Raw genomic sequence first — 23,460 nt, forward strand, 5'->3', positions numbered from 1 at the left:
TCTGATAGAATAGAATTTTGGTACAATTCTGTCTTGAAGTTTAAAATTTGGAATTCATATCCAATAAATGCAACGAGTCTGCATTTTGAACTTGTGAAGTAGCTTCAAGCTCAGGGTGGGTTTGTGTTTTTTGTGCAATTCTTAAGTCTCGGTACTAATTGGTGTGCTTTTCCACATGAGTCTTCAATAGATGCATACCTCGAGCAAACACAGTACACATGTAATACTTCCACCCATATTCCATGAAAACATGAGGTCTGCATTCCTTATTGTAAAAGGCATGCATTGCCTATGAACATGCATGCATCTGAGTGAACATACATACATAGGCAGCCTAGTGTTGAGGGTTTTTTTTATCATCCTTGCAATTTAAGTTGGTTTTGAAATGTGTCTCAGGGAAAGTTGAATGATAGGGCTGCAGAGCTACCTTGTGACATGCAGCCTACACTCCCATTCTTAAAAAGGCATTTAAACGACTTCTGATCATAAAAACATCTTGAACTTTATTGTGCTTGTAAAGTACATGCAACATTATACCAACTTGAAGGAAGCAGGCACACACTCTTGTATACACAGTCCAAACAAGGTGATTTTGATGCTAAATACAGAATGCAGTAATATGTCAAATAGACTGTTTCTTTGCCACATTTAATATTCATTGTGTGTTTCTTTCATAATGGTAGAAAATACTGAGTGTACAGCACATTATATTCACAAATAACAGCAATGGTTGTGAAGCCATTTCAGTCTCCCAAAATAGGACTTTAAAATACCTTTTATTATTATTATTTGCCAGTAAGCAACACTTTCTAAAACTGGAGAAATGACTCGAAAGAATATTTTTGAACTGTTGTTCTTTTTATTAGGTTTCATTTGAAATTTTGGCAGCTTACACCTCACATTCTGGTCCTTTTACACAGATGTTATACTGATAGGACAGATAGTGTCAATATTAAAAAGTGATACAATTTTGTGCTTTCTAATGGTAGAACATTAGATATTCAGTTGCTCCAGTGGCTGTATTCCCCCCCCCCCCCAAAAAATAGTTCAGCCAGAAATCTCATAATTGGAAGATTTAAAGACTGCTAATTAGGGATAAAAACAAAACACTTCAATACGAGTTCATCTAATTGCATTGGAAACTCCAGGATGAAAAAAGTTTTCCTAAAAGAAGAAAGTACTGTATATATCAGGCAGGCTAAGAGGCTCGATAGCCCAATTTATGAAAACATTCAACTCTTGGTTCAGATTCATGTCCATATTTAAAATCAGTTTAATTATTTTAGGTACTGTTGCTGTTTCTTCAGTATAATTAAATTCAGCAGGATGTTTCAGTTGCTTTGCAAACAGGTCAATGAACCCAAATAACCCAGGTCTATTGTGCAAAGAATGTGATGGGATGAATTGCTTCTGAAAAACAAAACAGCTGAAGTTACGAGTCACAAAGGTTTCTGGCTTGTAAAAATAAAATGTGAAATTGCATGTTTAATGCAAGATAAGGGTGAGGTTTTGCAATACAAGCTGCTTTAAGGCACATCAGTAGTCAGTGTGGGAAAGAAGGCCTGCCACATGGCAAAGTACTAATTTTCTAAATGAGTCAAACTACCTCCCAGACCTTACCTTTCTCGCAGAAGGCACCAGCGAGGTCTTCCAGCCCCTGAATAGGGCAGTGCATCAAATCATATCTGTTTCAGAAATGCAAACTTTCTACTGCATTGGTCAGTACGTAGTAAAAATCAGAATGGGACAAGTAAGTCAGTGGGTAGCTAGGACAATGATACATTGTTGATTTTAATGGGACATGAATGCTTGACTGTGTTCTGGGCTACTTTTATTATCCCCGGTAAAGAGCCAAGTGCGTTGGTGTGAACAGGGACAGAGTGAATTCCCAATGGAAGTGTTTTTCCCCGTTGCTGGGATTATTCCTTTTCATTGCCCCACTCTACATTTTTAGCAGGGAGATTGAGAGGTTGTTGTTGTTTAAATAAAAACAAATGCCCTTTTAGAATTCTAGTCCAATGTTTTAACTGTGAACAGAGAATGTGAACAGAGTGAATGGTGGACTGTGACTCCTGTATATTATACTATTATCACAGTGAACTCCTTGTAAAGAGAAAGACAGATAACATGCTATATTATGCTTTACACTTTGAATTATGCATTTATTTCTGCAGAAGTTGTATTTTTTACATGGAATTGCTCAGTGTTCCTAAATGCCTACCATATGCTACAAACATTATGCAGAGAATTGCTAGAAATTGCACCCCGTGTGATAACTTGCCATAATGCTTGGGTACTCTGGTGAAAACTGTTATGTGCAGTGCAGATTCTTCTGGGAGGTATCTTGCTGTGGTTTGAAAATTCCCATCCCGGTTGGGGCTGACTCCACACTGGAGTTGGAACCCAATCAATGGAGGACAGCAGACTGGGAAAGGCTCTGCTGCAACCACAGAAAGTCAGATGCCATTGGTCCCTCCTGCAAGGGGGAAGGTGGAGCCTGCACACTTCCTCATGCTGGTTTTGAGTCCCAGGAACGTAGGTTTAAGGAATGAGAAACTGACGCTTTCCTTCAAGCTCAGCTGCCAATTTGAATATTCATCATCAGGAACCTTTTCCCAGATACTTTTTGTCCTGTTGCTGCCGGACATGGTTTCTATTGAGAAATCAAGTACCTCTATACTGAGAACAAACAAAGCTGTAAGTTAGGAATTAAAACTTTAGAAGCTTCTGAAAGTTTCCTCTGGCTCCAGACTTCCTCTGGCTCCATTGAGTATTCTTCGGTCAGAAGCTACTGAGCAGTCTGTGCATAATAGCTTTTACACAAACTTCCAAATGTTGCCTTCATAAAATTACTTATGCAAAGTAGGAGACATGAGCTAGCTGCCAACAGACACTAGACTCTACACTTTCCTTCATGGTTTGCTCATTCAAATGTCTTATTGTTGCTGTAAGTTGCATTATGTTTTGTCTCTTTTTAAAAGTCAGCCAGTGGCCCAGGGACCCAGGTTTGATCTTTTCCGATACTTTTTTTGCTTGCTTTCCTAACATGCTTGGCTTTGAGTTTTAAGGCTTATAATTGTTTCCAGTTCCTATAAATTAGTGATACTCGAAATAAGAATTTGGTCCTCTTGATAGAATTCTGTCAGTTTTCCAACTTACCCAAATTGACTATTCTGATTTTGGGTTTTTTATTTATTTATGGGGCAAGTGGAGTGGGGAGGCGTTATTCTTAGCAGTTCTGGTAAACCTGATGCTTAATATTTAAATAGACCTTGAATGTTAATGTCCAGGGTTTCTTAAGATGTACCTGGGAAGGAAAGGCAGAGGCATATATTCTTTTCCAGTATCATAATTTTTAAGATTGTTTGGTAGCTTAAGGGTGAGTTTATACCATCATGGAAAGAATTTTAATCTCCATATGATGATTCTCTCCTTACCTGTCAGATTCTTTTTAATACATCCAATTTGTCAAATTTTGTGAAGTACAATCAAAACCTAACCTTCAAAGCATGGATGTGGGGTTGTATATACAGTAATTCTTCACCAGAGGAGGGATAATAAGTGTTAAAACTCAGTATCGACTTTTCTTCCCTGTTAAAATGATCATATAAACTCAGTTTGCACAAGGTGCGGTAGAATAGTAAATGTACCCAACAATTTATATTGGATTATTTGCCGTATGTACATACTCACTTCTGTCTATTCATAGCACCCTAATGCTTATTGGACCAGTTTGGACAGTCTTTTCCAGCTTTAAGACGTGTTCCTGCCATGCAACTCCCCTGATGTGCATTGTTTCCTTCTTGGCTTGTATTATGCCAGTCTCGCTTGTGTTCCAGCAGCAGAACTGTGCCTTAGTACAAGCCAGGAATAAATGGGAGTGCTAGCACACAAGGAGGTGGGAGGAACACTTGGTCCCAGCACTTGTTCTTTGCTTCATAAACGGGCTTATGTATTGTCTTTCTACACTAAACTGAGCCATTGATGAAGGACAATTGCAAGATGGCTAGAGTGTTGTAGCAACAATGCTACCTACCTCCTATCTAGTAGCATGATTTCTGGTAGTTTACTTTGCTGCCATGTCACCTTCCATTTTTCATAATGGACTCCTCTGTTTTTTGGTTTGTTAAAAAAAGCAGTGGCTGATTTTTTTATTTTTAACCCTTTTCACAGTGAGATAAGAAACTGAAGCTCACCTCTCTTTCTAGGGCTGTTTTGGGTGATTGCTTCAATTAAATTTGCTAGTTGTTAAATTTTGAAAGTTGGACTGATATGCATGTAACTAACCTGCAAAAAGAGGACTAGCTTCCAGGATCACATAATTAGCCAGTTGTCATGTGTCCTGACATGAGCCTGTTGTCTCCACGCCCTCTGAGCAGGTGCATGGGAGTGGAAAGGAAGGCTGAGAGGAAGGAGGGAAAGCTGGCCGGCCCACTACAGTGGTGCCTCGCTAGACGAAATTAATTCGTTCCATGGGTCAATTCATGAAATGAATTTTTTGTCTAGCGAGTCCCGGTTTCCCATAGGAACGCATTGAAACTTAATCAATGCGTTCCTATGGGCTCCGGGGGACTGGTGGCGGGGAAGGCAGGCAGGCGCTTGCTCTCTTGCCTGCCTGCCTTCCCCACCACCTGTCACACGAAGATCGGCTGGCGCTGCTTGTGGGGCTTGTCAACCCCGGCAAACAGCGCCCACCGATCTTCGGCTCTGTCCCCCGATGCGCTACGGCTGGGGGAAGCAGGCAGGGAGACGGCAATGTTGCCATCTCCCTGCCTGCTTCCCCGGGCAAGCCTGACACAGCGGGGATCGTAGGGGGCTTGAAAGATCCTGCGCTTCCCCCCCCATCCCGCCCGACACACAGAGGGGATCTTAGAGGGCTTGATATCCCGCCTGTGTGACAGGCGGGATGGGGGAAGACAGGAAAGATCCTGCGCTTCCCCCCCATCCCGCCCGACACACAGCGGGGATCGTAGGGCGCTTGCCTTCCCCGAGAAGGCGTCCGCCTTTCTCAGTGATGGCAAGCAGGGGACACGTAGCCCGCCCGCTTGCCTTCCCCGAGAAAGCGCCTCCTCGGCGAAGGCAAGCGGACGGACACCTAGTTCCTCCCCCACTAGTTCCTCTTTGTGTTCCGCTGGTCTCTGCCGGGGCAGAGACCAGCAGAACACAAAGGGGAACCAGCTGCAGCAGGGAAAGAAGGCAAAGGAAGATCAGCTGAGATGCAGTGACAGCTGTTAGCGCCTCTCAGCTGATCTTCCTTTGCCTTCTTTCCTTGCTACAGCTGGTTCCCCTTTCGCTAGATGAATGCCCTGATTTTCTGATCGGAGGTTTTTATGGCCACGCTTCGCAAGACGAAGCGGTGGCCATAGAAAACCTCGTCGTATAGCGAGGCAACCTCCGATCAGAAAATCCTTTCGTTATGTGAAATTTTCATCTAGCAGGGCATTCGTCTAGCGAGGCACCACTGTACAGTCTTCTGGCTGAGAGCTCCCTCCCTGAAAGGAACGAACAAAATACTCCCCGAAATGAGGCCACAGCACAGTTGCCTCCTAATTGTGTTTCTCACTGAACGATAAATATAATTTTCCCTTTCTCTCGGTCGGATCAAAATGTAGTAAGCAGGGGAAACAGTGGCTCAAGTAGATAGCGAGGAAGATAATTGTATTGAACTTCCATTGTTTCCAGAATATATATGGCAGCTCAAACATACATTGACTGGAATATTACTCTGTTCAAAAGCATGTGACTTTTCTCCCTCCTTTTCAGGTGGTTCCATCAAGGGCTGAATCCCTACACCAGTGGACATGACTGGCTTTACTCTGGGAACTACTGGGACAGAAACTATTTCAGCTTGCCTGATATTTATTAAACTGCATTGGGAAGTCCGAGACTAACACAAACAAGTCTTAATCAGTTTTCAGTGTTTTCCTTTGTTCCTGTACTGTTAGAAAAAAAACAACCCTGAATTTTAATTGAATGTACTATATTCAGCAGCTTCTGCAGCAATTATGGTAGCACAAGATTATTGGGAGGAGTTTTTGTACACTCCCCTATATTAAACCATGTATAATATGCATACACCACATCCATTACAGGGAGAAAGAGCACTACCTATATTTGCTGAAGAAAACAGTGCAACTCATGTTCCGTCCCACCCAGGTCAAATAGAAAATAGAAACCCTTTAGGTTTTCTGTCTTTCTCTTTGGTCAGTGATAATCTGCTCACATAATAGAAATGTGAAGCCTCTTATGAAACAAATATCAAAAGCACACTCGGGAAATGCAATACTGCCATGGCTTGGAGGCAGGGAAGGGCATGCCACTCTTGAGAAGAATTACTCAACTTTCTGAAAGTGACGTTCCATTACTTCATAAAATACTGGATTATCGATTATTAGCCTCAAAATGTTACTCTCTCTGCACCAGCCTGCCCTTCCCATTCATCTCCAGATACTAAGTAGGATTAACTGGTATAAAATACTCAGAAATGTCTATTCCATGTTTAGTGCAGTGTTTTGAATTTGCTCTTATAACTTTTATCACTATGCTCAAATCTTTATGGAATTAAGAGCCATTTAAATCTTTAAAAGTTTAATTTAACTAAGGTGAAGTATTTTTTTAAAATCTGCAATGCACTAAGATGTGCTCAGCACTATCAGAGGTGGGAGGAACTGGTCCTAGGCAACAGCATGGATATTTCAAATGTATCTGGGTATTTGCTGTCAGAAGCAAACTCTCAAAGGAAGTTGTGCACATTTCAAAGCCAGCAAGGCAGCTCTGAAACTACTGTACACAGCAGATTTACCCCTTTGTTTGGGGTACATTAAACTTTATGGGATTATATATTTGTATAAAACTGAGTACATAAATTCCAGAGGGCTTGCTGCTCTTGTATAATTTAATTGCTGTTTGGAAGTATAGTGTTAACTGAATAATTTAATTGCTATTAATAAAGACTTTAAACTGCCTCATGGCCAGAATTTCTTTATTGCATTAAGGGAGGTGGGGTATCAAACCAGGAAAGGGTGGCTTTTTTAAGGTTTTCAAAATGTTTACTGAATCAGTTCACCCTAAAGCATAGTGGTGGTTGAATAGTTAAGATAGGATAACTAATCTCATTTATTTTACCAAATTCAGCAATTTCATGGAAGTCCTATCTTCCCACCACAATGAGAGCATGTTAGTCCAAATGGGGGCCTATTTGGAGGGCCAATGGCAACCCACAACTCTCTTACTGCCCCAGGTTGTCTACCATACAGCAGAGGCTTGCTTCACATACAGTGGTACCTCTGGTTACGAACTTAATTCATTCCGGAGGTCGGTTCTTAACCTGAAACCATTCTTAACCTGAGGTACCACTTTAGCTAATGGGGCCCTCCCACTGCCGCTGCGCCGCGCGATTTCTGTTCTCATCCTGAGGTAAAGTTCTTAACCCGAGATACTACTTCCAGGTTAGCGAAGTCTGTAATCCGAAGTGTTTGTAACCCAAGGTACCACTGTATTGTACAATTTTGAGGTGGGAAAGGACACTTTTTGTTGGGCAGGAGAAAGGGGCCCCCTAAACTTTCGTAAAGTCTTCTGCCATACCAGGGAACTTAGAGTGAGGGAAATAATTAGCATCTTTCTTAAGTATGGGCTTTAGAACTTCAAAGGAGCAGTAAGTACTGCTGCTTCTCTATATATCCAAAGTCCAACCTGAAATAAGAGCTTGGTCTGCCTCTCTCTCGAGCCCTCAGAATTGCCAGAATGACCACAATTAATGTCCTGCTACTACAGCCACTCAAAAATTGTGGGTGGAGGCTTCCTAATTTCCACCTTGGGATGGAAAAACCAATGGATGAGACAAAACAAGATTTTTATATGAGAGCCTGTTTTCATTTTGCAGTTGCATGTTATCTCCATGCCCTCATTCTGTATTTCCTGGACATGACATTCTATTTTGTCAATTACCCAGTCATAAGATTTCTGACTAAGGTCCTTCCAAGTAGCGTAACATCTTACTGGGAAGGGAATATTGTCCTGAACTGTATAGCAGTAAAGGTAACGTTCGTTTTGATTTTCTTTCCCTAGCAGTCCATTTTAAACTTCTCAAATAGAACAAAGGTCAAAATGAGGAAAGTGTCCTGATTTTAGTTCACTACTCCTTGATTACTAGTCTTAAAACTAAATACCAATGTTTTTTTTAAAAAAACAGTCTTAAGATAAGAGCACTTGCATTGCTTTATTGTGTGTATTAGTTAATCAATTTCTAATTAAAGATGCAGGTTTCCATTCTGGGGTGAAATGTTGAACAGCACCTCTTCTCAATCTGGGAGGGAAAAAGGTTAACTCAGTGAATTTAGCATTTTTCTTCATGGCAGTACAGTATAGCAAAACATTGGCGCAAATGCTCTACCCCGCATTCTCTTGCAGAAAGGTATAAGGACTCTTTAACTCAGTGCATTCTAACCTGACAGCAACTCTCAAACAATCTCAGCCAGAGGTCGTTCCTAGCCCTACAAACCAAGTTCTTTTAACTAGAGAAATCAGTGGTTTGAGCATCCGAATTATAACCAGCAAAGCATGTGCTCTGTGGCCGTCCTTGCAGCAAGAAATTGGAAACTACAGTTTGAAGTAGGTTTCCAATTTCATTTTTGAGGCCGTGTGCGAACAATGTTTTGCTGATTCAGGTGTCACAGCAAACCGACTGGTGCTGAACCAGAACCTTGAAAAAGCAGCAGCATGCAAGAGCATAGGGAGGGCACCATGACTCTGCAACTCATTTCCAATCCTCTTAAGGGGGTGGCTAACCTGTAGCACCCCCACCCTGAGCTGTATGTTTGCTTTCATCACATATGCATTAAAAACACCCCCACCCTGAGCTGTATGTTTGCTTTCATCACATATGCATTAAAAACATTCTGCAGCAATCTACAATCAAACACGGTCATGACAAACATAATGGATCTCAGCTCCACCCCACTACAAAAGCAAAATAGCATATTCACTGAGTGATGAAAAAGTGGTTAAAACAGAGGACTATCTTATTTCTAGCAGAAGGGAGTTCCACAAGTGGGGCACAGTAGCAGAGAATGCCGTGTCTTGGGTCATCAGAAGCAGGACCACCTCCACAGATCTTTAACCCCAAGGGTAGTAGATCTAGAGAGATATGTATTCTGGGACCAGACTCTATAGACCTACAGATAGCCAGTATGGCAAATACATGTGGGATGAAAATGAGGTTATGGGGGAGCAGAGAAGAGCAAATTCTGGAGGCATTTGTTGACATGCAAGGGCTGCTTGGAGAGAGGCAGAGATTTAGTAAGCCCATGTTGATGTTAGTCTCCCCAACTTCAGAATTATTTCCTTTGTGTAACTGATTCACAATCCTATCTATCTGCCATGACAGATTATATTAACTCTGTTTTTTAAAGTACAACCAGTTGTGCACAAGTGTAGGGGGCCAGGATAAATAATTCCAATTACAATAGTTTGGTGCTCCCTGTTTCCAGCTGAAACATTGCAACCAGTGCCAACCAGAAGGGCCACACAGGTAGGGAGAGAGACCTGATTTTCACAGATGTCATTGTTCTGCCACCCAAATGGGAACAGGAAGCAAAGGCAGTGTATCTTCCTAACCTCTTCTGAACTATACGTAGCAAATAGGAAATTAAGGCTACAGCCATACCTGGGAGTAAGTCCCATTGGATTTATTTGGACTTACTTCTGAGTAGACACAGAATCACACTTTCTTATAGATTTTCAAAATAAATTAATTCATAAGTTTTTGTGATTCTTACAAATGACTTCTTCACACAGCTCATCATGCAGTGTTGGTCACTGGCTAACACACACTTTTGAAGGTGCAGGATTTGAGACTAAAAACCCTTTCCACAATGCCAGCTTACTCAAGAGGTAGCCTGCCTCTAAACTGGATGTTTCATATAGCTATCAACTGAGATCATCTTTCTTTCACCAGGTTCAGAGGCAGTCTGTCTCTGAATAGGCTGATGGAGACTAAGAGAAAAGCATTATTGGCCTCAAACTCCGCTTGTGGGCTTCATTTTGCACCTGGTTTCCATGGGGGGGGGGAATCCAGGGATGCTGGATTAGATGGGCTTTGGAATGGTCCTGCTCTTCTATGAAAAGTCTTTTCATATAATCTGATCCCTACTCCATTTTAAAGAAAGAATTGCTCTTTTCTGACTAGTTTCTTGAATCAAGTTTTTGCTTTTTTGTTAGCCTGTGAATACAACCCAGTGCTTCAAGAATCTTAACAAATCCCACTGTTCTGTCACATGAAGGTTTTTATTCTGTAATACTATACAACTGACAGGAAAACGGTGCATTTTAGCATCTCTATAGCCTAAAAAGTTTCTGAAGTTGCTTACAGAGATCAGACAGTCAGGTCTCGCTTAGAGGGAGAAATTTAAAATTGTGTAAATACACGTAGTTATTGGGGAGGTGGAAGGGAGAGTACATTTTTTGGTTGGAGGACCTGAGAACACATTGGGAAAGTATGGTGGTTGGAAAGAAGTGGGGTTGAGAGATAAAGGAAGGATGAAAAAAAGAGGTGGAGAACAGAGGGAAAGGCAGAAGGAGGATGCTGTGTTCTGGCAACCCCAGAAATAGTTCCCCTCTAAGCTGGCCTATCATTACTGCAGAGCCTGTGCAAAAAACAGAAGTAATGATCATTATCACCATCATTTATATAGCCTTAATGAATACAAGTAAAACATTAATGTGTACCACTATCTACTTTTGTGTTGTCCACCCCCACCCCATCCAAGCTTTTAGCCAGGCTATGAGCCTGAAATTTGTCCTCCACCTCCCAACTACTACATTAAAGGAAATGGATGTTTATGTACAATTTTGGTGCAGCTAAACTGTTACTGTCTACACCAAAGGTGGGAATGCATCAAGTCTGTAGAAGCTACAAGGTGTTTTAAAAGATGCCTTAACCCTGTTCACGTGTTACTTACAGGTGGGACATAATTGTGATGGCTGCAGAACAGGACCATGCTTTTAGCCCTGCCTGCCCCTGACATACATTTGTATGTGAATGACATGAGAAAATAGGCATTGAAATACAAAATTCCAAGCTCAGGCATTGAATTGCTGTCCTACACAAAAATCCACTCCTAGTGACCCTGTCCCCCTCCTCCCTTCGGCTTTTCCTAATTTCATCAGGGAGATGAATTTTGTTGTTCCCATTGTCAAACAACTGTAGATCTACCAGTAGAGCCCAACCTACCTTCTCCGCACGCCCCCCCCCCCCACCAACCTGGTCTGCACTGTCAGGAGCTTGCCAGGGTTTCTTAGACAACCCAAGCTGGAGGTGCCAGGGAATGAACTGTGGACATTCTGCCTGCAAGTCATGTGGTCTACCCTCACTCTTCCAAATGTAAAATTCTCCTTAGCAGAAACCTGCCACCACCGCACACTTTTACAAATATTTTACCTGCTATATTTTTAATACTGGCCTGGCTTTCTGCCTTGTACTGATGCAGCTGTCAGCTCTCATCACATCCACGCTATATATGGAAAGTACATGTAAGGCAGATTTAAACCACATGGCTTCCCCAAGAGAACCTTGGGAACTGTAGTTTGTTAAGGGTATTGGGAATTGTAAGTCTACAGTTCTCCAGATTCTTTGGGGGAAATCATGTGCTTTAAATGTCTAGTGTGTTTGTGACCTATGTTACTGGAAACTACTCCCAAAAGTATGTTTTCTTTATGCCCATCTTTGTAGGTCACATCTATTCATGGTTTAATTTCCTGCTAGCACCAAATTACACCCACCCACCCTTTGTAGGCTATGCTATCTCTATTTGGTCAGCTCATGAAGATGAGAACTGTAACTATTGCAAAACTGTTTTAAGTACAACAAGGCAAGTACACCAGGCTAGAATGACACCACCAAGCCATCAGCAGCTCTTGAGCTCCTTGTGACTTAAGCTGGCCTCATCTGTTGCCAACAAAGTTGCATTTGACCCATTTACACCATTGTTTGTAGGAACTGATCTACTGTTTCCTAATCACTGCAATTTTACAACACCAGCACTTTGATAAACCCCCGAATTTATTTAGGTCTACTATCTCCCCCTCCCCGTTTGGCTATTCTCATACACCCTGATACACTGAGTAATTGGCCCTCAACACCATGACATGCGTCCTTTTAAACAATACACTAGACAACATCCAACGTCATGTGAGGAGTAGGGGTGGGAGTGGATGGGTAAGGCCCGTGTCAGAACTGGACATCTGTTCCACAATCAGGCTGACACTGTTGTTGTCACCTTAACACAGAGCAGCAGTTCTAAAGCATCAAAAGCAAAGGATTTTCAGAAGTAACAAAGACAGCATTTCATGGATTGTTGAAAAAAGAACGGAACTGATCTGGATGTCTCAGCAAATCTCTAGAAAACCCGCAACCTATTCCATACTTTCAGTTCAACAACAAAAACCAGAACAAAACTACTTTTATCTTTCACATGCAATAGCAGCTGTAACATGAGTGGCGTCCAACTAAGTTTTACTCAGACTTATTCAAATGAATGGGCCCAATTTAGTGATGTTCATTAATTTCAAAGGATCTACTCTGAGTAAAACTTAGTTGAATGCCACCCTCTATTTTAAAGATAGCTCTTCATTAATTCTGCAATGTAGAAAACTTGCAGGAAGAATTCTGTGAACCTTAGTCTCTGCACATGAAGGAAAAAGAAAGCAAATGACAGATTCAGCGAGGGCTCACAAGTTTCAAACCCATTTCTCAGAAACTGGCCGAATGCACATTCCAAAGGAAATCACCAATATTCCTTCAGTCATTTGTTGAGTATTTTTTAAACGTTCTATGAACAACACTTGCATCTCTGAAAAAGGGACACACTCACCAAACCAATTAAGATGTGAATGGCACCAGCACCCTCATACAGCTCAGAGCACTATGTCCTTGGAAACAGGGTCCCATGCGCATAACTGGGCAGGGAACAGATGCGCACAACAGTGCTCCATGTGCCATTACCCTCTCTATGCACTAAGCTCACTACACACTTACCCTCTCTCCATGAACTACAAGTCCCATCGTCCCAGGCAATGCTTGCTGAGGCTGGTGGGAGTTGTAGTTCAGCAACATCTGGAGGGCCAAAGGTTTCTTTACACCTGCATCAAGTCCTTTTCTGAATACAAAAGTCCTACCAATGAATTGCGGGGCAAGGTGGAGGGTATTCCATTTCCAAACTTTTAACTTTTCTGCCAAACAGTCAAAGAACAGAATTTAAGTTTCATAAAAAACAGAAGCCAAGCACAAACTTTTGCATCAGAGCCATCACCTGGGAATACATTCCATTGAAATCAGGATTTGAGTTCCAAGTTGAAAGCTTATGGTCATTGCCAACTGAGGTATGTGCAGAAAATTCAATCATTATTTTAGTGTCCCATTTTCAGCAGCTCACAACCCTTAAAAAACAAACCACTTGTCTACTATTTATTTTTCACTGCTCCCAATATGAAAATGGTACAGCTTCTTCTCTAGAGGGAAATGCATAAAATAAATGTGGGGTTAGGGAATCCCCCCCACCCTGGTTTGCAACCTTGGAACAAAACTTTCTGATCCCAGAATGGCTGCAGCATATTAGAAATGTAGCCCACTACAGAATACATCTCTACAACCAACCAACCAAACAAACAAACAAACAAACAACCATTAAAAAAATAAACAAAGTGAACTGATCTACTTACCCTTTTGCTATTCTGTCCTGCGCATAGAGGCAGTAGTAAATGTGATCTCTCCTGCTATACCATAGCTGCCTGCAAAGGGTGCTTTATCCCCAGCTCCTGAGCCCTTCTTCCCATTCATCACATCTTCCAGTGGTATGGCAACTGAAAGAAAAACTGGAGTTGGAGGCCTGCCGCTATCCTGTGCAGAGTTAAAATTGGGATTGGCCATTTTCGGATCTGCTGCCCTGGCAACTGGTACGGGTATCGTAGCGAACCTCCTCACAGTCCCGCCAGTATCCTGCTGTGCAAGGACAGCATGGCCAGGGATGGGTTTCCAGTCCTGTTTATTCTGAACAGAAGAGCCCACTAAAATGAAAGGTGGTGCATTTCCCTTCTTCCCTTCTTCCATCATCACATAAGTTGGAGAGGACACTTGTGGTGGTTGGCCTTGTTGTAGCATCTGCGGCTGTAGATACTGCGGCTGGTCCTTACCACTAGATATGAATAGGGTTGCCTGGGGAACAGGAGCACCAGTTCCAACAGGTGGAAGGGGTGGTGGTGACTTGCGACCTTGTTGATGCATATCAGTTAGACAATAGAGAGTCCACACATTAGAATATGGTGGTGGTTGTCCTGGTTCGCTTGTTGCCATGGCTATAAAATAAAAATTTAAAGAAAATTTGCTGGCATGAAAGACCATCTAGTAGGATGTACGAACTGCAGTCACATTGCATAGCCTTACCCACAACTTTATGCCACAAAGAAAGGATGTTACAGAGAGGAGAGAATTCCTGAAGGCAAAAGGGAGGACCTTGGCATGGCTGAAATGGAGAACAGCAGAAGAACCAGTTCTCATAATTTTTGAAATAAATCCAGATTCACAACTTTGGGGGGCAATTTTTGTCATTAGGTACTTCTGTTGGTTGTAAGGATACTGTTTTCGTATGGGTGACCCAAAGATCATGGGTTGAAAGTGTCTCCTCGACCACAAGTCCTGTCCAGCCATGCCAACCCTTTGTGTTCCTCTAACCCCTCCCCTTCGGCATTCTCTCTTCTGTAAGATGCTTCCAGACCTTACCTACCTACACCTCTCTAATGGGAAGTGACTCTAGGGAATAGTGTGCCATCGCAGGGCACACCAAGGCCATGGGAAAGGTGCTAGGAGAGCTTCTCCAGCTTGAGAACAGGAGTGGGCTACACACTTCTCACGGAGGGAGAGCAGAGAACGAGAGGAAATGGTGTCGCCATGGGAAGCCAATCCTCCAGCTGCAGCAAGATCTGCAGTTCTCAGCAAGAAGCGATTAGTCCCCTCTCTGTCAACAATCTGGAGAAGACCAGACCTAATGGGACAGCCCAGGCAACCACCACCATTTCTTTTAAATGCAAAAACCTAAGCAGTGCCATGGCTGAACATCTCAATACTTGTTTGTTTTTTAAAAAAAACACAACCTGAAGCCACAGTCACCCACTTCACTTTTTGTTAACCGCTGTGAGCATGTGTGTAATTTTGATTCAAGGTGCATAGTCTATTGTGAGAGGGGCTAATCATGGTTTAAAGAAGGGCCAAAAGGCAATGGCCTAATTCCCCACTGAGTGTCATCCTGCTCCTGCCCAGTCTGCTTGCAGGAAATGATACAAGACTTGAGCAGAAAACTGGGGCAGCTGGCACTCATGCAAGGTACGTTTTGGGGCCTACTCACAATCAATCATGCACCTGGAAAAAAAACAGAGGCAAAAATTCCAGACATGCACATTCCAGTTAGGTGCTGTGGGCTCTGTAACTCCCTAAAAGCAAAAGTGACCAATCACTTATCTCAGCATTGCACTGCCATAGATACTTGCATTTAAATAATTTAAGCTCCAGTCCTCAAGGCACCGTACCAGCACAAGGCCTTTGGGGTCACAACCACACCATTCATTTGAAGCACATGGCTTCCCCCACAAAGTCCTGGGAATTGTAGTTTAAGGGTGCTGGGGGCTCTGTGAGAGGTAAACTGCAGTTCCCAGTATGCTTTGTGGGGGGGGGAGCCATGTGCTTTTACTGTACAGCGTGGGTGTGACCTCAGTATCAGCTGAGCTATGGGCGCAAGTGCATTTGAGGAGATGGAGCCATCTGTTGATTACGGAGCAATAATATCACTACAACATGGAATAGGCAGCTTTCAGAAATATCTTGACTTTCTTACCTGACATAATAAAACCTGGATCAGCTGAACTCAGTTCCTCTGCAGTATCCATCCTGTCATGGTCACATTCTGCATCATCTGCAGATGGATCTAGAATACTAGCAAACTGACCTGCATTCTGCGAAGCCATCAGCGGATTAAAGAGACATGCTACAGTGTCTACGAAAGGAATTACTATCTGCTGCGGAAACTGCTCTACATACGGTGGTGGTTGGGGCTCTCCACCAGCATTGGGATCATCATCACACATGGGGGTGAGCTGTATGTCTGATGTGAGCTCAATTTCACTTGAACAAGATTCAGCCCGCAATGGGTCTTTATCAGGAGGAGGAGGTGGTGGTGGTGGCGGGGGCGGCTGTTCTTCCAGCAAGGGGTCTGAGGAATCTGGATCTGCTACGTCAGCAGGTGGCTGCTCAGCCTGACTGCCTGAGGTAACTACCTCCCCAGCAGCGGAGGTGTGACTCTGAGTGGCGGACCCAGCCCTGATAGAGTGTACAGAAGCTACAGGGGCAGCAGGTTCTGCTTCTGCTTCTGCTTCTGCAGGGGCAGCAGGCTCTGCTTCTGCTTCTGCAGGCGCAGCAGGCTCTGCTTCCGCAGGGGCAGGCTCTGGTTCTGCGGGGGCAGGCTCTGGTTCTGCGGGGGCAGGCTCTGGTTCTGCGGGGGCAGGCTCTGGTTCTGCAGGGGCAGGTTCTGGTTCTGCGGGGGCAGGCACTTCCTCTTCTGCGGGGGCAGGCGCTGCTTCCAATGGGGCAGTGGCAGGTTCCGGTGCGGGTGCAGTGGTAGGTGGTGGGGCCTCTGCAGCTGAAGCAGCAAGATTCTCTACACTGTGAGATGAGGTAGGGAGTGTCTGCACTGAGACCGCCACGTCCTTCAGTTCAGCTTCGGAAGAAACAGGTTCAACTTTACCTAGCATCTGGGATGCCAGCTGGGCTGGATCGGCCGGGACGTAGGCGAGCCCAGCTCCCTTTTCGTCCCCAGCCCTGTCTACAAATTCGTCCACGGTCGATGGGTACTGGGTTGTCTTGGTGGACTGTTCACGACGTGGTTCTTCACTTATTTGGTCCTCTTCTGTGTCAGTCGATTTCTCCTTCCGTTTCGGTTCATCGCTCATCGGAGCTGTCGTGTCCGCCTCTGGCCTATATGCATCTCCCACATCAGCCCTTTTGCGGGGCCCCTGCGTCGCTCCTGCTGTCCCTTCTGCCCAGCATTCCACTGCAGGATGAACAGGAAGTAAGGTTAAACAGCTTTCTCCTTAAAGCGCACGCTCTCTCTCTCTGCCACCAACTTGCAGTTACTTAAAACCACCAACTTCCAAGTCCATTTTGAAAAGCTTAACACTTATTTATTAATTGCTGGGAGACTCAATGAACGGCTAACATGGAGCTTGTGAAATGCTGAGGTTGTTCCATACGTTCAACTGTCAAATAGTGTCCACTTGTCATTTCAAGGCTGGCTTTTTAAAATACTTTCACTTTATACTTTAAATGCTGAACAGGAAATGTCATAATGACCTAGACAACATTAATCCCTTTCCATAAAACCATTCCTTTGGAGAGGGGTTACAGCTCAGTGACAGAGCAAGTATTTTTTAAAACCTCTTCCTGTAATAGTTAGCTCATGATCTGTGATTTTTATTTTTTAATGTGGTTTCAATTGTACAGATATAATTGTTGCAAACCGCTTTGCTATTTTTTATTTAATTCTCATTTGAAGTTATTTTTCTTTTAATGAACAAATACATATACAAGGTCTGCTGTTTGCTCCCCAATGCTGCCAGGCAGGACTGAGAAAGACCTCTATTCAAAACTCTGGGAAGTTGCCGCTAGTCAAATATCAACAATACTGAGGTAGATACTGGCCTGATTCAGTATTAGGCAGCTGTGTTCTTTATGGAAGGTGTCTGCTGAGCACCACTTTCTATAAACTCCAGGTTCCTACAAATCATAAGTGGATCCTTTCTACTTCGAACAATTTATCTGCTTCTGGACTATTACCAAATAGTGGACATGGGCCTTATGGACCTGACCTGACCTCAAGGCCGAGTAACCCTAAATAGCCACTATGAGGAGCCTGCCCCCCTATGAGGAGGCTTGCCCCCATTGGGCAAGTTGCATGTGCACTATTCACTCCTTGTTTTCCTCTCGCATCCACTCAGCAGCCTAATTTAGAAAGCAGGGGAGACCTTTTCGTTGTTGCTATTGTTAAACAACTGGGCATCAGAATCCTCATGGATCTGCTGTGAATCACTCAAGAGATCTACCTTCTGACCACCTCTGCCTTACAACATAGATCAGGAACATATTTGGGGACAGGGTATTTTGTGACTGCATGAATAAACTTCCCCAACCTGCAGCTACTTATTTGTTGCATATTTTCCACAAAAATACAAGTCAACTTTCTACCAGGGATGAGGAAGCTGTGGGGCCTTCTGATGTTGCTGGGCTAGAACTCCCACCATCCTTGACTGTTGGCCATGTTGACGGAGGCTGGTGGGGGTTGTATCAAAACAACCTCTGGAAGGCCACAAGTTCCACAGTCCCTGAATCTAAGCCTAGCAGCTTACAATTCCTAGTGATTTAAAAACACATGCGCTAAAATAAATAAATAAATAAATAAATAAATAATAATAATAATAATTTATTTATACCCCGCCCATCTGGCTGGGTTTCCCCAGCCACTCTGGGCGGCTTCCAACAGAAACATTAAAATACACTAATTTCTTAAACATTAAAAGCCTCCCTAAACAGGGCTGCCTTCAGATGTCTTCTAAAAATCTGGTAGCTGTTTTCCTTTTGACATCTGATGGGAGGGCGTTCCACAGGGCAGGCGCCACATGGAAACACAAGGACGGACAATTTTTACTGCAATTAAAAGGTTAACAATGTTTTGCTCCATTTGACACATTTTGTGTTTAATTCGGTAACATTGAAGAAAGGAGGGTTTCTTATTTAATTTTCCTGGTGCCATTTTCCAGGGTGAAAAGCACCCTTCCCAAGCTGCATTTTCTTGTATGGGGTGAGTTTCAGTTGGAAAATGGGACGAGGAGGAGAGCTCCTTTCCCCCCATGCCAAGCTTCCACTTCAAATCGCACCCTCAGTGGCTGCACTGTATTTCTTTTAAAAAGAGAGGGGGGGGGCAGGAATGATCCACACCATAAAGTGCATTCAATGCACACTTAAAGCAGACTGCTTTCCCCAAAGAATTTCAGGAACTGTAGTCCCCCCCCCAACCTACAGTTCCCAGGACCCTTAACAAACTATCACTCTCAGGATTCTTTGGGGGAAGTCATGTGCTTTAACTGTGTGTTGGCTGTGCTTTAAATGTATGGCATGCATCTGCCTGTGCTAGTTCTTGCCCCAAGAACTATTGCTTTGCTGCTAATGTCTTACCTCTAGTCATATGAAACTCTCTCACCAGGTCTTTAATGTCTAAATTAGGGTGTTCTGGAAAGAAAAGGTGGGAAAAGCCAATTAATTTTAATTCAGGATATCAGATTTTACAAAGGCTTAAGGGGGTGGTTTGCTGACAATTTACAAATTGGAGCCATTGCGGCAGTACTGTTAGTCCAAAATGTCACTGAATTGCTCTATAAACTTGTATTTAACTTAAAAAAAGAAAGAAGCAAAGCAAACCTTCTCGGAAAAGTATCAGTTCCCTGAAATACACAGCAGCAAATTCATTAATGTTAGTGGGACTGGCTTTCAGAACTGCTCTGCTCACTCCCTCAAGTAGAGTTTTGAGGCCATAAGGAACCACCATCCTGGGCTTTGTGGTATGCATTGTTGCCACTTGAAGACAATACTGCAATTTCACAACTGTAAGGAAAAGAAACTGGATGAAAAGAGAAACTGGTGTTTTCTACAAACACAACCACTTTCTACCCATAACCCACATGGAAGGTATCACTCACAGTGATTTTTCAGGGCCTCTAGTGGACAGTAATGACATAGCTGCCAAGTTCTCCCTTTTTTAAAGGGAAATTCCCTTTTGCTGAAAAGGCTTCCTCGTGAGAAAAGGGAAAACTTGGCAGCTATGGTAATGAGGAAGTTTAGCATGTGTAAACCTCTTATGGGAATTTTTGGAAGGGAAGCCATGTTAAGGCTGCAATCCACACCTCCCTTCTTGAACTATTCACACTGCTAACTACTTGCACCCCCCCCCCAAGGGTAGCAGTAGAATGATGTCATTTCGTGCATTTATATTCTGCCTATTAGGGTAAACCCTCCCAAGGCAGCTAACAAACATCAATACAAGATAGCATTTCAAGGTGTTAGACTTCTGCAGCAAAAACAACAAAAGTTGCTTCCAAGCCCATTTACTGAGCATTCCTATTGATTTGTTTGCACGTTTGTGGGAAAGGTTACACACCTCACCTTCCAAGGTATTGGAATCACAAAAAGCACCACCTGAATTTGCAGGTATGCACTTGAATCACACCTGTAAATAGCAACAGGTGAAAAATGTCCAGAGACTCTTATGATGCCTTACAGATTAACAAATTTAATATGGAATAAGATTCTATCAGGTGCATAAGGTTCTATCAGGTTATACAGTACCGAGTTACAGGACACATATGGGAATTTTTTGGGGGGTGGGGGTGTAAAAAATGAGGTCAGCAAGGGAAATAAAATGCAGAAAGTATTAATTATGCACATTCACAAAACAGTTAAGTACATCCTTATCACCATACCTGTATTTTATTGCCACTCAAACCTAAATAAACGCACATACATATATGCATCTGATGAAGTGGACAAAGTGGTCCACGAAGTTTATGCCATAATAACGTTTGTTAGTGTTTAAGACACAAATCGTTTAGTTATGCTGCAGAGGAATGTGCTGGGAGTCTTCCCCGTGGGGGGAGTAACCACAACTGAAAGAAGTAGGGCGCAGCTCCGGAGACCTCGAGCCCGGACTCCGACGCCCTTCCCTGTACGCCCCCCGCCCGGCTTCGCAACCCTGCAGGCAGGAAGCCGCCCCTCGCTCGGCTCCTTGTTTGCTCCCCATCCAACCCGCTCGCTCTCCTCATCAGCCACACGGGGGCTCCCTCGCTCAGCCAAACCACAAAGCGGCCCGACCTTTCTTTAAAAAATAATTCGTTAGTCGGCTGCGCCAAAGCTCCCTCCTCGCCCCTTGCCGGAGCCTCCTCTGGAGCGGCGAAGGAGACCGGCGGACCTTTTATATCGAGATGCTCCTCGTGGGCGGGGCTAGAGCGCACGCATTTGTGAGGTCACAAAGGCCGAGTTAGACCAGCGCTAAGGGAAGGGCGGGGAGGTCGGCCCTGACGTTCGCCAGGCCTGCTATAGATATACGCGCGACACCCCTCAGCGCGGCCAACCTGGGATGAGCGCGCGCCTCACTGAAACAGGCGCGAAGGCGGTTAGGGCGTCAGGGGTCCAGCTGCAGTTATTACACGGCCGTTACATAAGCGTGTGTCATTATTACAATAAAAAACCCGCCAGTAGCTTCACACGTGACGAGTTATCTAATGTAGAGGAATTAATATGCCCCTCCCTGTTTGCATTCCTAGGTGAAACTGACCAGTGAAACTCCCTCGTTTACCTGAGGGAGGCGAGTGGGGAAAGCTCATATTAAGCCTCTGTTGTTCAACAAGAGGACAACCTCGTGCTGGCAAAAGGCAATTTCCCACATTTAAATTCAAGTTATATTGGCAATTGGAGACGGTGTGGCATAGTGCCTAGGGTTCAAATCCCCACTCAGGCATGAAATTCACTCACTAGTGGGCCTTAAGTTAGGGCAAAGCACTGCATCTTAGCCTCACCCACCTTACAGGGTTCCTCTGATGATAAAATAGAGAGCAGAAGGCAAGGTTTTTTAAAAAATTGTTTTGTCTGAAAAGATTGTTTACAATCCATAACAAATGCTTCTCCCACCCCTATAAAATGTATTTTCGTACCGCTGTCAAATGTTAGATTCCACACTCATGAAGACACATACCTCTCTCCTCCCAGTAGTTTGCAGGTGCTTTATAAATAAGCAGCAACAAAATGGATGCCTGCATACATACAAATTGACAACACACAAGAGGCATGTGAAAATGAGTGCTGTACAAAAGACACGTCTCTTAAATGTTTGACTTTTCAAATCCACTTGCAACTTGTCAAGAAATGCTATATAATGCTGAAAATCTCAGCTATTCAGCATTAAGGAGTTCTCTCCTAGCTCCCTTAAATCTGTAGAATTTTGTTTCACTGCTTGAGCGCCTTCCAATGGCCACAACACAGTAACAAATTAACGAGTTGCATGCAAGTCAACAGAGGACTGTTGGCATCTGCTTCTATATATATGATGCATGTGCTTTCCAAACATTTATTTGCTACATTGACTTCTGTGTGCACCTGAAAATAAAGTACAGTATGTGAAGAGACCCTGAAACACAGCAGGCGCATATCTCCACTGGGGAGTTCATGTAACCTTTTGAGGCTTCACAGTGTTCTGATTTTTGTTGTCATGTATTTTCTGATTTTGAACATTATGGACCAATTCTCTGTAACTTGGGACTTTAGGGGAATGTAAAAGACAAGTGTGGGAGTGAATGCAGGTGGACTCCTGGCAAAGCTAGTCGTCAAGTGAGTAAGCAATTGAGTATAGGCAGATAAAGGTTTTCAAAGCCTGCACATGCAGAAGTAGAAATTTGTAGGTTTTGAATTATTCAATACACTTAGGTAATTAATACAAGTGCATTTTGTTTCCTTTTTTAATGCCATTTTCTCTCTCAAAATGCTGGGATCTATTCAGGCATTTCCCTATCTTATGTTTGAGCTAAGGCTTGAAAGCACTGAACTATCTGCAGGTCTGTACTACGGATTAAACTGTATACAACTGAGATGACCACAACCTTGAATACCTAAACAAAGTGATTTTTGAAAAATTCTCAAACTGAAGTAGCGAACATTGTGCATAAGTCTAATGGGTCTTATGCAACCATTACATTGGAAGAGATTGAAGACCATCTAAACTTAACCCAGCACACAAAGACCATTCACCCACTTGCACAACACAGATCAACCTGTGGCACAATTCAGCTCACAAAACAAACTGGAAAAAAGACAAACAAACTCCAAGGCCTCCAAGCAACTTAATCTAGAGGAAAATCCCTTACAAATGTAAATCATGGCCAGTTCATACCATGAAAAATTTATCCAAGTTATGCCGAATGAATTATTGTGAGTGTGACTTATTGCGACAAAGCTTCCAGTCTAAATGTGGCAGTCTTGGCACCCCAATAGAAAAAGAAGGGAACCAGTTTTCAATGCAATGGTTCACAAGTGAGGGACGCGAAATTGTACAATTTCATTCATAAATATTATTGTATCATATCATAAGCCCAGCACGCTCCATTTCCTCTCAGCTAGACTATCCAAAAAAATTCTCAATATAAACTTTATTTTGATTTCCACAGTTTGTTCAATTTAATTACTCCTCTATTGCATTAACTCTGCTGTTATTTGCTGTGCAACAACTGTCCCTTTCACATTTGTTTGATCAAGCAACCCTCCTGGCTAAGCCACTGATGTAATCTATGCAGGTGCTAAGGGATACAACAGTATGGCATTTA

General features: G+C 43.3%; 2 protein-coding genes across 10 annotated transcripts in view; one reads left to right on the forward strand and one right to left on the reverse strand.

Moving 5' to 3' along the window:
- OSBPL1A (oxysterol binding protein like 1A) overlaps positions 1-6,022 on the forward strand; it is a 68,846-nt gene extending 62,824 nt beyond the window's left edge. For 5 of the 6 annotated variants that reach the window (XM_035125123.2, XM_035125126.2, XM_035125129.2 and 2 more), the window contains exons 28-29: positions 2,982-3,005; positions 5,764-6,022. In XM_035125123.2, coding sequence (XP_034981014.2) covers positions 2,982-3,005; positions 5,764-5,866 — 127 coding nt within the window. In that variant the 3' untranslated portion in view covers positions 5,867-6,022. The remainder of the gene's footprint in view (positions 1-2,981; positions 3,006-5,763) is intronic. The other variant, XM_035125124.2, reaches the window with a different exon arrangement.
- CABYR (calcium binding tyrosine phosphorylation regulated) lies at positions 11-23,382 on the reverse strand. Of its 4 annotated transcripts, none has more exons than XM_035125132.2 (6): positions 20,960-23,382; positions 19,514-19,696; positions 19,271-19,324; positions 15,882-17,093; positions 13,717-13,857; positions 11-1,410 (listed from the first exon to the last, which is right to left on the reverse strand). In XM_035125132.2, the coding sequence occupies exons 2-5, from the start codon at positions 19,659-19,661 to the stop codon at positions 13,724-13,726; spliced, it is 1,548 nt and encodes a 515-aa protein (XP_034981023.1). In that variant the 5' UTR covers positions 19,662-19,696; positions 20,960-23,382; the 3' UTR covers positions 11-1,410; positions 13,717-13,723. The 4 variants fall into 4 exon arrangements, with proteins under 4 accessions (XP_034981023.1, XP_034981024.1, XP_060133860.1 ...); XM_035125133.2 differs by having other exon boundaries at positions 20,572-23,382; XM_060277877.1 differs by having other exon boundaries at positions 13,717-14,349; positions 16,788-17,093; positions 19,514-23,382.
- Between the last annotated feature and the right edge of the window lie 78 nt (positions 23,383-23,460).

Source organism: Zootoca vivipara, chromosome 8 (assembly GCF_963506605.1).
Source record: "Zootoca vivipara chromosome 8, rZooViv1.1, whole genome shotgun sequence".
Lineage (NCBI taxonomy): Eukaryota > Metazoa > Chordata > Lepidosauria > Squamata > Lacertidae > Zootoca > Zootoca vivipara.

Bases quoted from the DNA above. Each gene is read 5' to 3' on its own strand.
- CABYR (XM_035125132.2), bottom strand. From the start codon at position 19,661: ATGCATACCACAAAGCCCAGGATGGTGGTTCCTTATGGCCTCAAAACT. The intron at 17,094-19,270 runs GTAAGACATTAG...TTCATCCTGCAG, and splicing joins AGAGTTTCATATGACTAGAG to TGGAATGCTGGGCAGAAGGG. The intron at 13,858-15,881 runs GTAAGAAAGTCA...TTTTTCTTTCAG, and splicing joins TCCAGGTTTTATTATGTCAG to TTGCCATACCACTGGAAGAT.